The sequence below is a fragment of the Corylus avellana genome, chromosome 8 (assembly GCF_965113065.1).
Source record: "Corylus avellana chromosome 8, dhCorAvel1.hap1.2, whole genome shotgun sequence".
NCBI lineage: Eukaryota > Viridiplantae > Streptophyta > Magnoliopsida > Fagales > Betulaceae > Corylus > Corylus avellana.
The window spans coordinates 16,105,041-16,122,193 of NC_142497.1; the positions used below are offsets into that span (position 1 = coordinate 16,105,041).

A 17,153-nucleotide genomic window follows, 5' to 3' on the forward strand; every position below is an offset into this window, starting at 1 on the left:
AAACACATCTCTCTTTTTATACAAATCCAAGGAATACACTATGTTTGTGTTGATTTATGTGGATGACATATTGATAACTAGCTCCAGCTCCCTTGCAATTCATGATCTCCTTGTTGCCCTTCACAATGAATTTGCAGTAAAAGACTTAGGCAAACTTCATTTTTTTCTGGGCATCGAAGTTGTCCCCTCTTCTAATGGATGTATTCTCTCAACAAAGACACATAGTTGATCTTCTAAAGTGCACCAAAATGTTAGACGCCAAACTAGCCACGTCCCCCATGGCCTCATCCACACATCTATCGGTTTATGAAGGTGATATTTTACCTGATCCAACTCTATATCGCAGCACTATTGGAGCATTACAATACCTTTGCATCACTCGCCCAGACATCTCTTATTGTGTAAACAAGCTCTCTCAATTTATGCAAAACCCAACTAAGCTACATTGGCAAGCAACAAAATGCCTACTACGCTACCTCAAGCAAACTGTGTAGTATGGTCTCCAGTTTCATAAGTCCAACACCAATGCAATTCAAGCCTTCTCAGATGCCGACTGGGCTGCAAGCAGAGATGATCACCGTTCAACAGGGAGCTACTGCATCTTTCTTGGTGCCAATCTAATTTCTTGGAGTTGCCGAAAACAACAAATTGTTGCTCATTCAAGTACAGAGGCCGAATACAAAGCTCTCTCCAACACTGCTGCAGAACTATCATGGATCTTATCCTTATGTTCTGAATTGGGATTATACCTCTCCACAGCTCCTACCCTATGGTGCGACAACATTGGAGCTACATACCTATCCTCCAATCCCCTTTTTCATGCAAGAACCAAACATGTTGAAATAGATTTTCATTTTGTTCGTGACATGGTTGCCAAGAAGACACTCAACATCAGATTTATATCTAGCAAAGATCAGCTTGCAGATATTTTCACCAAACCATTGTCCTCATCTCGATTTGGATTTCTTAGAGACAAGCTCAGCGTTCATTCCAGATCATTGAGCTTGAGGGGGCGTCTTAGAGACATCTCTTCCAATGAGAACTCTACACACGATAATCTCAAGTTAAACAATATCTTTGGATAACGCTTGTAGCAGATTATTTAGATAACAATTTCTTGTTAAACTTATCTCCTTGTATATCTTATCACTTAGTGTTTAAATCTCATACTAAGTGTAATCTCATGCAAATATTATTCTATTTATTCTATAAATACAAAAGCCTAAACCAACGTTTGGTAAGATAGCAAGCATATCCTATTATCAAATCATATAGAGAGAAACCGAGAGAGAAATTTTGATAAAAGACCATTCGAGAGAGAGAGGTTGAAATTAGTATTCTTCTTCTCCGGCTGCCTCTCTCTCTCTCTCTCTCTCCTCCCACAACCGTCTGTTGACTCTCTCTTTCTCGGTTTCTCGTTGCAAGCGGCAAGCCATGCGGTTTCTCTCTTGTCTCCCGTCGTGTCCGGTGGCTTAACTTCACCGTCGTCTCCCTCGCTTTCTTGTTGCAAGCTACAAGCCATCGTATTTCTCTCTCATCTCCCGTCGTCTCCTGTCTTTTATGGTATAGATTTTTCGAGTTACTTCATTATCTTTGATTTTTAATTTTTGAACTAATGGAGGGTTTAGATTTTGATTCTTTGATTTTGAACACTTGATTATTTGATTTTGCATTTATTTTCGAGTTTGTTTATACTATTAGGATTTAGGAATACTTAGGAATGAAAATGATAGAATTTTAGGTTTTTACGCAACCTTGATCTGATTTACGCTACCTTGATTTTTCCTATAGATAAATTTTCTTCTTTTGGATAAGCATTTGCTAATTGCTGTAATTATTCTTGAAATTTGTATTGCTATTGGGCCCTTGTTTTTCTTCGCTGTTTGTGTTTTGGTTGTTTAGGACCTTTAGGTATGATGTATAGGCTGGGTGCATGGGGTGCATTCATTGGCTTTTTTTTCTTCAAAAGATTGATTCTTGTTTGATTAAGTTTTTTGCATCTTATATTCTTATTGCTTTCTTACTTGATATTACTTATTTGTGGTATTTTACTCTTTTATATTGATCATTATGTTTATGTTTTGATTTGTTTGATTATTGAAGGAAGAAAATTTAAAGAATTGAAAGTAACCCATGTTGGAGGTGGCTTAATTGAGACTTTATTTATTGTTCTTTGAAGGGATTCCAAGTTTGCCAAGGTTTGGGATTGTTTGAATCTACCCATTTTTGTAACCAGTTTGTGAACTGCATACCAATTTAAAACTATGAGAACAAAAAGAACTTTATACTCCAAGACTGAACAGAAAAACCAATTTAAAACCTTTGTTAAAGCTTATTTAGTCCAAAAAAAACATGTTCCATAAGTTATTTTAGCCCAAAAAATAAATTTGGGCCTTTAAGATTGATCTTAGCCTAAAAAAACATGTTCAATAAGTTATTTTTGTCTATTTAGCCCAAAAAAATTTGGGCTCCCAAAACAACCAATTTTTGGTTTATTTAAAAATAACATTGGCACAGTTAAAAAGGCTGACGATTAACCAATTAACCAACTACTAAAATTAACTGAAAATTTCAAAATAATTTGCTATCGCAATGCAATCAGTAATTAATTTAACCGACAATTTTAGTTAATAGACCGACAATGACTTTTTTCCCAACTGAACCGATACCCGCCCCTAGTTTTAGGAGTAAAAGAGAACGCACAACGCTGAAACAATGACTTTCTCGCGGTTCAGGTGACAGAAATTTTTAAATTTTAAATTTTAGGGTTTGTGCAAAATTGTGGAAGATGATGTTCGCAGGTTTGGGTAGTTGCATTTGATACTACATAGAATTGGGGGTTTGTTTTAAGATTTTGATTTGCATATGTCTGGGGTTGTTAGGTTGAGAAGAAATGATAGAAAATCTCTATGGTGCAGTTGAAGTCATGTTGTGATTAGAGTTATTTCACTGATCTTCTGTTGTTCTGAATGTTAGATATGGCTTCGTTTTTGCATATGCAAGTCTCTCTGTTATTTAAGTTCTAGAAGGATCAGAAATTAGTGGTGATATGTAAACTATGTTAATTTGCGTTTCCGTTGATATTAATTTTCCTAAAATTGCTTATGTTGTGATGCAGTTTTTCTAAAATTGAACGCAAGCCCTAGCTTTCCATGCTCCGGAGTCCAGCACTTCTTCTTCTGCTTCTACTTCAACTATGCAGGAGAGGTATAGAAGCATCATTTTCCTCACAAATTGTGCATTGTATTACAATATTCTAGTTATGAATTTCATTCTTTCTTTGTTTCCTCCTCTTGTGATTTCAATGCAACAAGAGATTACTTAGGGAATTTAATCGTACAGTGAAAATGAATACAAAAGCACTGTTAAGTCCTCAGCCCAAGTCTTATGCTCCCTCTAATATTTATGCTCTTAGTTCCTACTTCAAGCTCCTCTCTTCAATGCCAGCTCCCACTTCCCACAGTGACATAAACACCAAATAAGGTTCCTCTGTGAGAAACCCAATTCTCAATTCTCCGAGGCAGTTTCATTGTTTCACCGTGCCGTCGGTTCTTGCCTCTTACCCTCTTGGTCAACCTGCAATTTCCTTGTTGATGTGCTTGCAAGGTCGAAAAATCATGACTTGGCTCTTTCGGTTTATAAGCAAATGACCATTGTTGGTATTTTGCCGAGTTTTCTATCATTGAGTGGTTTGATTGATTGTTTTGTGAGCGCCCGGAAGCCCAAATTGGTGCTTGGGGTGATGGGGTTGATGGTGAAGTGTGGTTTTAGATTTCATTTATTTGGTATGAATCGTATATTAAAGGGTTTGTGCCAAAATGGTGAGGTTGGTAAGGCAATGGGTTTGCTCCGAGAAATGCAAAGGAATTGTGTATCACCAGATATTGTTAGCTATAACATTCTTGTTAATGGACTTTGCAAGGCGAAGAAATTGAAAGAAGCGGGATGTTAGTTTGATGACATGGAGGCGGCAAATTGTCACCCGAATTTGGTTACATACACGACTTTGGTAGATGGTCTTTCTAAGGATAGTAGAGTTGATGAGGCAATGGACGTGTAGGAGGAGATGAAGAAGAAAGGTCTGGATGCGGATGTTATTGTGTACAGTGCCCTTATAAATGGCCTTTCTTATAAAGGAAATGTTGATAGAGCGAAAGATGTTTTTGATGAGATTTTGGGAAAGGGAATTCTCCCCAATGCAGTTACCTATAATCCTTTGATGCATAATCTTTGTACGATGGGGCGTTGGAAAGAGGTCATTGCGATGTTGAATAATATGGCAGAACGTGGGATTCGCCCTGATGTTGTTAGTTATACGGGGTTAATTGAAGGTCTTTGCAAAGATGGGAGCACTAGAAAAGCCATGGACATATTGGACTTGATGCTTGAGAAGGGAGTAGAGCCTAGCACGCGAACATATAATGTTATAATTAATGGACTATGCAAGGGAGGCATGGTTGGTGAATCTTTTAAAATATTGGAAATGATGACTAAAAAGGGGATAGAGCTTGATGTGGTTACTTACAATACATTGCTGATGGGACTTTGTGATGATAGGAAGGTTGATGAGGCGATGAAACTCTTAAAATTTATTTTGAATGGGGAGAGCTTTGTTGAACTGAATGTCATGACATTTAACTTGTTAATTCAGGGATTCTTCAAGGAAGGTTGTCTTGATGAGGCTGTGGAGATATATCACATGATGGTCGAAAAGGGGATCTCAGGTAGCATTGTAACTTACAATTTTTTGATTAGGGGGTATTTGAAGGCAGGAATGGTTGACAAAGCCATGGAACTATGGAAACATGCAATGAACTTGAGACTTTCTCCAAACTCAACTACATATAGTATTATAATTGATGGTTTCTGCAAAATGCCTTTGCTTAGTGTTGCTAAGGGCATTTTTAGTAAAATGAAGACTCATGGGCTTAGTCCTACAGTGTTTGATTACAATACATAGATGGCATCCTTGTGCAAGGAGGGTAGCTTGGAGCAAGCTAGGAGGCTGTTTCAAAAAATGAGAAATTCAACTCATACACCAGGTGTTGCATCATTTACTATAATAATCAATGCAACTTTCAAAGCTGGAGATTTTCAATGTGCCAAGGAATTGCTAATGGATATGCTTGAATAGGTTTAGTGCCTAATCATCTGACATTTTCTGTATTAATAAATAGATTGTCAAAACTTGGTCTACTGGAAGAGGCTAAAAGTGTTTTTGAGAGAATGATAGATAGTGGTTTTACACCAGACACCTTCGTATATGATTCTTTACTTGAGGGCTTTGCTTCAAAGGGCGAAACCAAAGCAATCATTGATCTGCTTCATCAAATGGCAAATATAGGTCTTTTTCTTGACTCATAAATAATTTCTACCATCTTGACATGCCTTTGTGTATGTCAGAAGACGTTGACGTTATGGAGATTCTGCCCAATTTTTCCCAAGAAGCATCCAAAGGAGCAAGAATTTCATGCGATGTGTTTTTATCAAAACTGAACAAGTCTCACGTGGAACTTAAATTATGTGATGTGTGATACTCTTTATCTCAAGAAAGGCTTGCTGATGTGAATACTAGATCTCCAACAGTACTCTCCTAAGTAAGTCTTTACCATAATCTTTCTTTTTTAAGTATTTCTTGGTAGCATGCTTTGTATGTTCTCTTCTTATATTAGCCAAAGGCTTTTTTTTTTTTTTTTTTTTTTTATAAGTAATAACCAGTCTTATTAAGAGCGTAAAGCGTCCCAAAGTATACTGGGTGTATACAATATTAGCCAAAGGCTTCTTGTAAATGATGATTTATAGTAGGTCACGAATATATGATTTGTCTTTCTACATTTGTTTTGGTGTTTTCATTCCCTAGGAGTAAAATTTGGTTAAGTCAGATTTTTTGTTTGTCTGGTTCTTATGTGTTTTGTCCTTTCCAACATTGCCTCTTTCTATCTTGTTTATACCAAATACTACAAGAAAGGATCTTATTATGTTTATTCTATTGCTTAGTGCATTGGTAAGCAAATCTTAAACTTAACATAAATGGCGGAGGAAAAAAAGGGGTTAAATACTTTGACCCCATTGTGGTTTATCGACTTTATTTTTTCCCACCTCAGTTTTATTTTGTATCGTAGATGGTACCTTGAAAGTGGCTAAAAGTGGAGATGGTAACTCCGTCCAACTTCTGTCCAAAAATTGATGGAAATCCACAACAACACCCTTAAAAATTGTCAAGTATCCATATACCTAATTAAGATAAAAAATTTTAAAATTTTAAAACTAAAACTATTAAAAACATTTTTTTAAAAAAAATTAGAAAAAGGGCCACCCCTTTGGACAAAATGGGGGTGGCCGAAACAAGGGGAAGTTTGGGCACGAGTTCCTGGAATTCGAGTTCTGCTCCAACGGCATGCTCCGCTATGCCAACAACTCCAACTACAAGAATGACACCATGATCCGCAAGCAGATCTTCGTCACCCCCACTGTCCTCAAGGAGTGTCACTACTCGCCGCATTATCCTTGAGAGCGAGGTTTTCTTCTCTCTTTTTTTTTCTTCCTCTTTTTAGGGTTTCAAAACCCTTGATGGTTTTCGTTGGATGTTTCTTTTCGGGGTTTTGATTTTGTGTGTTTTGTTTTTGTCAGTGCTTTAGGATTTAGTTTGTGTTAGTTTTGGTTCTGGAGTCTCCTGGCTGATTGCTGGGAAAATGGAGTGCTGAAAGGGAAAGTGAGAATATTTATTGTAAATTCTGTTATGAGCCTGAATTGAAGCCATGTTATTATGAGCCTAAATTGAAGCCACGTTATCCTTACTGTTTCTATTTCTTAGTTGAATCCCACTTTATCTTAATGTTCATCCTAATGAGTCCTGTGTATTTAGTGGGCTGCATAGCATCGGTAGTTAATGCATGTTAGTGGGCCATGTTAGTATCAGTTATTTCCACTTTGTTAGTAGCAGTTATTTGAGTAACTGGTGGGTCTAGCAGTAAGTCATTTAGCTTTTGTATTTATGTCCAATTACATCCATGTATAGATCATAAAAGAATTTGCATCAGAGAAGCCGTGAGCTTGAGAGGAGGGATTTAACCCTTGAAGTGCCAAAAATTGTCTTTTATTGCTTTTTATTGTTATTTCTTTACAAATCCCATCACCAAATATCCACGCCCATAACAAATTCACTTGCTTGATGGCTTAATTTTATGGATGTTTCTCCGTAGGGTTTGATTTCGTAATTTTTTGGATTTCCTGTTTGGTTGCTGAAAAATGGGAGGATTACTAACAGGAAAAGTGAATTAATTGATTGATTTATGTGCTGTTTTCTGGTGTTTTACTGATTGATTTATGTGCTGTTTTCTGGTGTTTTACCTTCTAGTTCTAGAAGAGTTAGCCATATCTTTGGCATTCTCTCTTTCTAGGGGTTTCTTTAAGCTTAATTTGTGTTTTGTTTGTAATTTTAATGGGCCTCTAGGGTTTGGTTTTGTTAGTTTCCTGCCCTACTCTGATTGAGTTGAGGGTTAGTGAGGCTTTCTATCATTTTAATTTTTTTTAGGGTTTACCATCATCTGATCTTATAATCTGGTATATGGGTATTCTCCTTCAGATACTACTTTTTTTTTTTTTTTTTTTTAATTTATAGCCGGGGTATCCAGGGCTTTGCCCCGTATTCTTGTTCAGATACTGAAGGAAGATGATAACCAATGGCCAGACCTGACCGTGTTGGGAGGTAGGGGCTTGAGATTGTGATGGGGAATGAGCATATCTCTTTTACTACTACAAAGATTGGATCCTCGTTGATATCCAGAGTAGTAATGACCCTGAAGAGCTTCGCGTATTCTACTATCTTGTTCAGGTATGCTAACTTGCGCATTCAATTTATGCTTTACAGCTATTTCTCTTTTGTAGTTTGTATTGCATGTGTGTCAATCTTTGTGTTTAGCTCCTAGTTTCTTTCTAATTGTGGTTTTATGTCCTGAAAGAAGAAACTTGCACTTGATCCCGGTTTTGCATCTTCTATCATGTTTATGTTTTGTTTTCCAAACCTCAATATGTTTTCTTTGTTTTCCACAGTTGTCTTGCCATGATTATTTAGATTGGTTCTGAGCAGTCATATCAAGGACTTGTTGATAATCAAGTTCACTTGTGGTGTCATGTTGGGAACTTATGTGGAGTGAAAAGAAATAGAGGGAGCTTATAACATGGGTACACATTGTGGAGGTCATGACAGATATGAGTAGAGTAGCAAAAAAATACAAGTGGCCAACGTCGATTAGTTAAAAAGGATGCATAAAGCTGATCCTAATTTAATTGGGATGAAGACTCAGTTGAACCGAGTTGAATTTAGACTAGTTGAGCTTACGCTTAAGAATATCTCATCTATATATATTTCTTCTGTCTTTCTGTGTGTGTGCGTGCTTGTTTAGATTCATATATATGTTAAGAATCATAATAGTTGTATCTCATAGTGACCGCTGTGTTTGGCTGCTTGAGAATTGTTGTTCCCCATAGACTTCCAGAGTAAATAATTAGGGTACCTTTCTTCCAACTCAAGATGTTTTGCTAGTCACTCAGGCCCATTAGTGGATGTTCTCGTTTATTTAACTCCTTCAGGCCTATTGTAATTGGTGTAGGAATTTTATCCATATTAAGGTTGTGGTATTGGTGTTTGCTTATGAGTACTGAGTACATATTTGTCATTATTGCTTATCCACATATTTGATGCCCCTGGCGCTGGTTCTTATTGGTGTTTGTGGTTGCAGGATCTGAAGTGCTTCGTATTCTCTCTCATTTCTCCCCATTTCAAGATCAAGCCAATATAAAGATAGATTAGGAGTCTGCTGTTTTCTCTGCAATCTGCATTCGCTTTATGTAGTGGAATATTACAATGTTACCAAAGCTTCAGGTTTTTGCTATACTAATTGCTGCCCGTGTTAATACCCAAGCATTTATTACTATTTTCAAGTGAAAATTTTACTTGGGGAGAGATTAAATCTTCACACTTCTTTCCACGTTGGCTGAATGATAAAAATGATTAAACAAGACAGTTTATAGCTTTTTAAAAACAAAAATTAATATGAATTATGTTTATGTTAGAGCACCCCCAATAGAGGAGTCAAATTTTTATGCAAAATGATTCCTCAAAACTTACTTTATAGTTAATGAATTTTTAAATGCCTCTTACATTTGATTAGCTATATTTTTATCTATATTATTTAATTTTTTTATAAGGATTATATTTTTCCTAAATATCCTATTTTTCAACTTTTGGGAAAAAATAAAAAATAAAAAGATATGGAGAGAGAAATAGTAGGAGAAAATTTTGGAAAAAGAGATGTGGAAGAGAAATAACATGAGAAAATTGTGGGAAAAGAGAAAATAGGTAAAAAAAAAAAAAAAAAAAAAGAAGACTCCTGAGAAAAGTACAGCTACATGTAGCATTTTGTTTTGCTAATCTAATAAAATATTTATTTTGCATTTTTTTTTTTTTTTTTTTTGGTAATTCAATGTGGGGGATTTTTTACAAATCTGATTAGTCATTTTAGATAAAAGTACAATTTGACTCTTTCATTAGGAAACTATAATCTTAATCCTGGATTTTGGGCTAACCTAACTTTACCAATCCCATCCTACAAGAACTTGTCATTTTCTTCAGTTTACTGGATAATTACAAAGAATCAATATTGTTTCTATTTGAAGGTCCATTAGTCCTCCACCAATGATACTAACCTCTAGGGGTGTAAACCGACTTTATGTTATTTTATTAGGGTTAGGGTTTTGGGAGTCTTTATTTCGTTATTTTATTAGGTTTAGGGTTTTGGGTATTTGTATCATATTTTATTAAGTTAAGGGTTTTGAGCGATAAATATATACTTATAGCCTCCAAAGAAGAAGAGTTGTTGTTTATTATTGATTTTGATTAATGAAAATATTCAGAATTGAGTTTACTCCTCTATTTTCCTTCAGAACCTAAAGAGTATCTAGTTTTGTCAAGAAGATTTCTTAGATTATTGGTAGAATCAAGATCTAGAAATATTTATCCGCTAATTATTGATGTTCTCCATTGCAGCCCACTAAGTCACGCTGCATCACGAGCCAAGCTTGAGCTTGACATGAGCCTCATTTTGTGTTCGAGCTCGGCTTGCTAGGATGGGTACCTTGTCTGAGCTCGAGCTTGTGTCAAATTATTTAAATTTTGTATTGAAGTATTAAAATAATAATAATAATAATAAAAGAATAAAAACATTCAAAGAAACAAAATAAACAAATTCTATTAATGATACGATCATCAAGGAAATAAGGTGGATGTGAGAGGGGAAATATTATATCAATCAAGACTTATCTTCACTTTAATGAACCCATCACCATTTAATATAGCAACCCTCATAAGGAAACAATCACAACAGTTACACCTTCAACAAGGAAAGATCGTGAGCACCAAGAAACCCCTCCTTGCATGGAAACTCAAGCAACGACTATACACTCAATAAGGCTAAGATTAAGCAATGGCTAGTGATTACCAAGAAAGGAAAATCAAATCATTCTCATTAAAATTGAATTTATATTTTCCTTTGTAACTACATAAAATCTTGTATAAATTCACAATGCATCAATGAAAAACATCAAGCAGGAATTACATTGAATTACTTAAGTTTATATGGTATCGAAGCCTCAAACGAGTGACCCACGTCATCCACAACCACTCTCCTAGTTATATCCCATACAATGCAAATTTGATGTTTTTTCAATTTTTTCAAAGTTTTAGGCCGATGTCAAACACTTATTTGACCACAAAATAAAATCTATTCAAACCGATGGTGGAGGCGAATATCAAAAATTACGCCATCATTTTGCTTCTCACGGTATTCACCACCGATTAACATGCCCCCACACCCATGAACAAAATGGGTCCATCAAACATAAACATCGGCATATCATTGAAATGGGCCTTACTCTCCTTGCTCATTCATCCGCTCCTCTCACCTATTAGGCTGAAGCATTTTAAACAGCCTCCTACCTTATTAACAGATTACCTACTCTAGTCCTCCACAACCACTCTCATTTTCAAAAGCTTTTTAACCTTCACCTAAACTACGCCTTCTTACGCGTCTTTGGATGTGCATGTTGGCCACACCTATGGACTTACAATAAACACAAATTGGATTACCGATCCACCGAATGCATTTTCCTCGATTACAATCCCTCCTATCGTGGCTACAAATGTCTCCATCTTCCCTCCGGCTGCCTCTACATCACCCGGTATGTCATCTTTGATGAAACTACTTTTCCATTCTCTCGCCCCTCATCTTCCCCCTTGCATACACCCCCTCAACACACTATCCTCTATCCTCCTTCTCACTCTTCTCCTCACAATTCCCCAATTCCGCGCACACCCAATCCTCCCCCACTCCCTCACATGTTCAATCCCTCCTACCGACTTCGTGGAGACAACCCCCATTCATTAACACCTACTCCTACTAATGTTGTTTCTCCTTCTTTTCCACAAGTTGCACCCGCGAAGACTACCACCTCACCTCCATCTCAACCACAACATGCCATGCAGACTCACTCCAAGAACAACATTTTCAAGCATAAAAGTATTCCAGAGGGTTTCATCCTCTATCCCCTCCCAGAAGCACTCCCTGCTGCCACTTGCTCCGATGAGATCGAACCAACCTTCTACTCATCCGCTGCTCAACATCCTGTTTGGCGTGCCAATATGAACACCGAATTTGAAGTTTTACTCTGCAATGGCACTTGGACACTTGTGCTTCCTACCACCAATGCCAACATCGTTGGATGCAAATGGGTTTTTTGACTCAAACGCAAAGCTGACGGAACAGTTGACCGCTACAAAGCAAGCCTTGTCGCAAAAGTTTTTCACTAACAGCCTAGCATTGACTATGGCGAGACCTACATTCCAGTGGTAAAGCCCACCACGATTCATCTTGTCCTCTCCCTCGCCATCTCATCTGGATCGTCCATCCGTCAGATTGACGTCCAAAATGCTTTCCTCCATGGTTGGCTTTCTGAAGACGTCTATATGGCCTAGCCCCTAGCTTCCTTCATCCACAAATACCCTCATGATGTCTGCAAGTTACACAAAAGCCTTGTATGGGTTGAAACAAGCTCCCCATGCTCGGTTTTCTCGTCTCAGTGATCATCTCCTTGACCTTGGATTTGTTGGCTCTCATTGTGATTCCTCCTTATTCATTCACTATACTTCTCAACATACCACCTACGTCCTCATCTATGTTGACGATATACTCATCACTAGTTCCACTCCTCAAGGGACCACCTCTCTCCTGCACTCACTCCAAGCTAACTTTGCCACCAAAGACCTTGGTTCTCTTCACTTCTTCCTCGGCATGGAAGCCATTCCCACACCCGATGGACTCATCCTCTCCCAACAACACTACATTCTCGATCTCCTCCGCAAAAACAACATGTCTGACGCTAGACTTGTCAAGTCATCTATGTCCACAACACACACTCTCTCCCTATTCTCTGGTGATCCGCTCATTGACCCTTCTCCATACAGAAGCCTTGTTGGCACTCTGCAATATCTATCCCTCACTCGTCCTGATATCTCTTTCACAATCAACAAAGTATCCCAATTTATGCACCGGCCCACCTCTCTCCACCTTTAGGCCGTGAAACGCATACTCCGCTATTTCAAGTCCACCATTACCTATGGCCTACTCCTTCGTCGGTCACCATCCCGCACCCTTCAAGCCTTCTCCAACGTTGACTGGGCGGGATGCCCTGATGACAGAAAATCCACAGGAGGTTTCCGTGTCTTCCTTGGTCCCAATCTCATTTCATGGTCATTTCGCAAACACTGGACCGTTTCCTGCTCCAGCACTGAATCTGAATATTGCACCCTCGCCATCACCGCCACTGAACTCATTTGGCTCCAATCCCTGGTCCGCGACCTTGGCATTTTTCTCCCCCACCCCCCAACCCTTTGGTGTGACAACATTGGGGCTACCTACCTCTCTGCCAATCCCGCTTTCCATGCTCGCACTAAACACATTGAAATCGACTTTCATTTTGTTTGTGACAAAGTCACTTCCAAAACCCTAGCTATGCGCTTCATCTCTAGCAAAGATAACCTTGCTAACATTTTTACAAAACCAACAGCCTTCTCACATTTCTCTCTCATGAGAACCAAGCTCAACGTTGTGTGCCACGTGTCTCGCTTGCGGGAGCGTAATGAACCAATCACGATTCAATATGGCAACCCTCACAAGGAAACAACCACAACGGCTACATCTTCAACAAGGAAAGATCGTGACCACCAAGAAACCACTCCTCGCATGGAAACTCAAGCAACGGCTATACACTCAATAGGGCAAAGATCAAGCAACGGCTAGTGATTACCAAGAAAGGAAAATCAAATCATTCTCATTAAAATTGTATTTATATTTCCCTTTGTAACTACACAAACTCTTGTGTAAATTCACAGTGCATCAATGAAAAACATCAAGCAGCAATTACATTGAATTACCTAAGTTTATACATGCCATGTAACTGCCTCTCTCTATGAACATTGTCATGACCACCGCCGTATAAAGTAGAGTTGGGTGGAGGCATGGCGACCGCCGCATAGATTTTGCCCATCTCTTATACGGAAATAAACAAAAATTAACTCTGTGATATTCTTGGTTTTCATTTTCAACTGCTTAATAGAAATAAACTTGCCATCTAAGAACAAATTGCCAAATTTCTACGTTCATAATAATGCCTTTCTGCTTTATGGAGGAAAATGGCACGTTATAGATGATGGCCGGCATTGTGAACCCAAAGAACATAAAGATAGGGAGTTGAAAGTATTACAACTCCCCATGTACTCAAAATGTTGTCAAAAGGGTTTGCTTCCCTTCATTTTAACTAAACAAATTTTATTGTTCCCTTCATCTATATAGACCAAGTGACGGAAAAGAGGTTTAAACTCTTATGATTTTACAGCTCTCACTCAACAATATTACACGTTTTTTGAGTTATTTTTCTTGTTAAGAGATGTTTTGCATGGTGTCTTGAGCATCTAGTTGGGGCAAAGCCCGGGATATCCCGATTATAAAAACGGAAAAAGAAAGAAACTAATAGTACCCCTCATTGTATCAGATTAGACAAGTTTCTTGAATCTAACTTCCATGAATGAGGCGTTAGAGTGAATAGAGCTCCACAATTTCCATTCATATCAAGCTCTCTCAAATAATTCGATAGCGTCGCTTAGCCCATTAAGGGAAAATTTGGAACAAAGTTGAAACACCCCTCACAAAAAAAAAAAAAAAACTCCACTACACGATTAAGAACAGATGGATTGAGCCTAGAACAAGCAACTAAAAAATCATATGGTAATTACCTTTTAATTAATGTATAATTTGCCTTAATTTACTTCTCAATCTTCAGCCAGAAAGTAATTGACTAACCCAGAAAAGAATATAACTCTTCGAACTTGCAAAGCTTCTGCTCGGACAACAAAATATTGAATCATGCCTACTTGAAGAGAAATGATAAAAATCGAGATCATGATTTCAAGTTGATGCATTTAATGATATATATATAAAGTCAATGCTAGCACATCTTTTAAAAGATTTAAATAATGTGAAATCAAGTATGCCATTAGACATACCAACTTCATATCCTAGCTTTAATGTAATTACAAAAGAATGTCTTGCAACTTAAAAAAAAAAAGAAAAAAACTGGGGGTAGTCATGCAATTCTGGCAAGGACTTTCATGATATCATCCATAGATGGCCTATGCAGAGGGTCATCTTCCACACAAGCCTTGGCCAAAACAGCTAAACATAAAACCTCTGCAAGGGAATAATCATTTTTCAAAGAAGGGTCAATGAAACTCCTCAATTGTTCAAAACAACCACCTCCACTGTCTTCTCCCAAAAATCTGAGGGATTCTTTGAATGATTTTCCTTCAAAATCCTCTCTTGCTGAGATGAACTCAAGCAAAACAACTCCAAATGCAAAGATGTCTGCCTTTTCAGCAGCCGAGCCATGCAGAAGGCACTCTGCAGGTACAACCCCTCCTCTGTCATTCTCTTTATCATCATTTCCTTTCAAAGGGGTTCCAATATTTGCAATTTTTGCTCTCCAATTTGCTGTCACAAATATATTTCTGCTGCTTAAGCTCATCCATGCATGGGTGAGAAAAGTGCAGTAATGTAGATAGTGAAGCCCTGTTGCAATATCAAAAGCAATTTGTGTCCTCCTATGCCACTGGAGAGTGTTTGATGGATTTGACAAACAATGCCTCAAAGAGCCATTGCTAGGGAGCTCAAACACTAGATAAGAATCAGAGAAGGCATGATTTTCTCCATAACAAACACCTTTTAAATTCACAATATTGATGTGATTGATTTTTGAATGTAAATCAATAAGCTGCCATGTGTCTTCAAACCTCATCTTCTTGATCATCACTTCAACATTGTTGATCAACCCCTTGTAGACTTCATCTGCTATCTTTCTTTCCTCGCTGAAATCTCTAGTTACTTTCCTGAGCTCCTCCACACTGCAAATGAACAATGAGTACTTTATCCCAGCAAGAAGATCTGGAGATAAACATGAATTTGTGGAGCTTCCCCCTGTTTGACTGGACTGAGGAGAGCTTCTCGCAGTAAATGACTGGAAATTCTGATCACCCTTCCATTTCTTTAGCACCATTATATACACCCCACAAGCAACTAATGCTACAAGTAACAGAGAAAACCCTGCAACAGACCCTGCAATATACACCTTGCTTAATTTCTGTCTTTTTGGTGTTCTGCCTGTGGGATTTGTTGGAAGAAAGACATGAGTTGGAGGTGGAGAATCTGGGGTACTGAAATCTATCACTGGAGCTGCTTTCAGGGGAAGTAAAACAGTTGTTCCTGGAAAAACGGCTGGCTTAGGATGTAAATGATTAACTGCCAAAAAATCTTCAGAAGAGATGCCGAATTTCTCAATCAATTTTCGTGGTCCATCTCCTTCTATAATAGGATATGTAACAAGGTAATTCACACCATTTCTAGGACTGAAATTATCAGGGCAAGCACATCTCAAAGGCACATGAAGCTGAGAGCCAGCTTGAGGTGGCTTGTTCATCTCTTGAAGTGTAAGCGATTTCACAAGCCCTTCAAAATCTTCACAAGCAATCTGGGAAAATGTGGTGCTTTCCTGAACCTCGTAGCTGAAATTTGCCTGAAAATACTGGCCTGAGCAAGAACAGTTGATGGGAACAACAACTTCTCTTCCTGGCTTGAGTTTCTCAGAAGGAGATGTAAGATTGTTCAGGGCAAGAACATCAGTTGAGCTCAACTGGAACATGTCTGAGATGCGTTCAATGGTCTGAACATGCTGTTTAGCTCTGTAGATTAAGAATGTTTTGCATGAACTGATCTGGAAGGAATTGCAGGTGTATTTTGAACCTGGAAATTGCATATCTGAAGAACAATCTGATGAATCATAATACTGTTGAGCATAACTTGAACTTATGCAAACCCAAAAGACAACAAACGAGAGATAAATGATGGGCTTCATCGGATATTGCAAAATTCTGTTAAAGATCAGGCAAGAACTATTACTATCTAGGAGATACTAGGTGAATTCTCCAATGAGGTGGCCAATGTTGGAGACATCTTTGGCAGGACCAATAATATGACAGCTGTTGTGGGTGTTGGATTTGCCAGATTGTGTATGGGAGAAAGCAAAGATAGGTGACAATGGAGATGGCCACTTTGATTATATAAATGGTCAAAAGTATAATTAACCAATTATTTGGGCAACATCAAGGCCGGCCTTTAACACTAATGGACAATTGGGATCAGAACATGATCCATAAGCTGTTCTACTTCTTCCTGCTTGTTTTTTTATGCAATCAACACAACCTTCCTAAAAGATTATAGTTATACTCATTTATCATTTAGTACCGATGAAATTATGCCACAAATTCTCTTGTGCTTTATCACCTTTTGACTTTAAAGCTCTATTTCTTTCCGCTGAAAAATATTTTCCGTATTTTTTGGAATTTGGTGCGACAAAAAATAATAATTAATGGCTTTTCGGTTTGACTTAAAAAACTTCTTTAGTTTCTGTTAAATGGTTTTCGTTTTTAAACCGTAAATCATTTTCCAAGTTTGAACTTCTCATTCTTGAATCATCATACCACTGTGAGA

General features: G+C 37.8%; 1 protein-coding gene and 1 pseudogene across 2 annotated transcripts; one reads left to right on the forward strand and one right to left on the reverse strand.

Annotated features, from left to right (window-relative positions):
* The first annotated feature begins 3,213 nt into the window (after positions 1–3,213).
* LOC132164403 (uncharacterized) lies at positions 3,214–8,988 on the forward strand (annotated as a pseudogene). The gene is made up of 3 exons (XR_015913043.1): positions 3,214–5,597; positions 7,622–7,834; positions 8,742–8,988. The product of XR_015913043.1 is annotated as an uncharacterized LOC132164403 (transcript).
* Positions 8,989–14,697: 5,709 nt separating this feature from the next.
* Positions 14,698–16,518, reverse strand: LOC132163002 (lysM domain receptor-like kinase 4). The gene has a single exon (XM_059573203.2). The coding sequence runs from the start codon at positions 16,516–16,518 to the stop codon at positions 14,698–14,700; it is 1,821 nt and encodes a 606-aa protein (XP_059429186.2).
* Between the last annotated feature and the right edge of the window lie 635 nt (positions 16,519–17,153).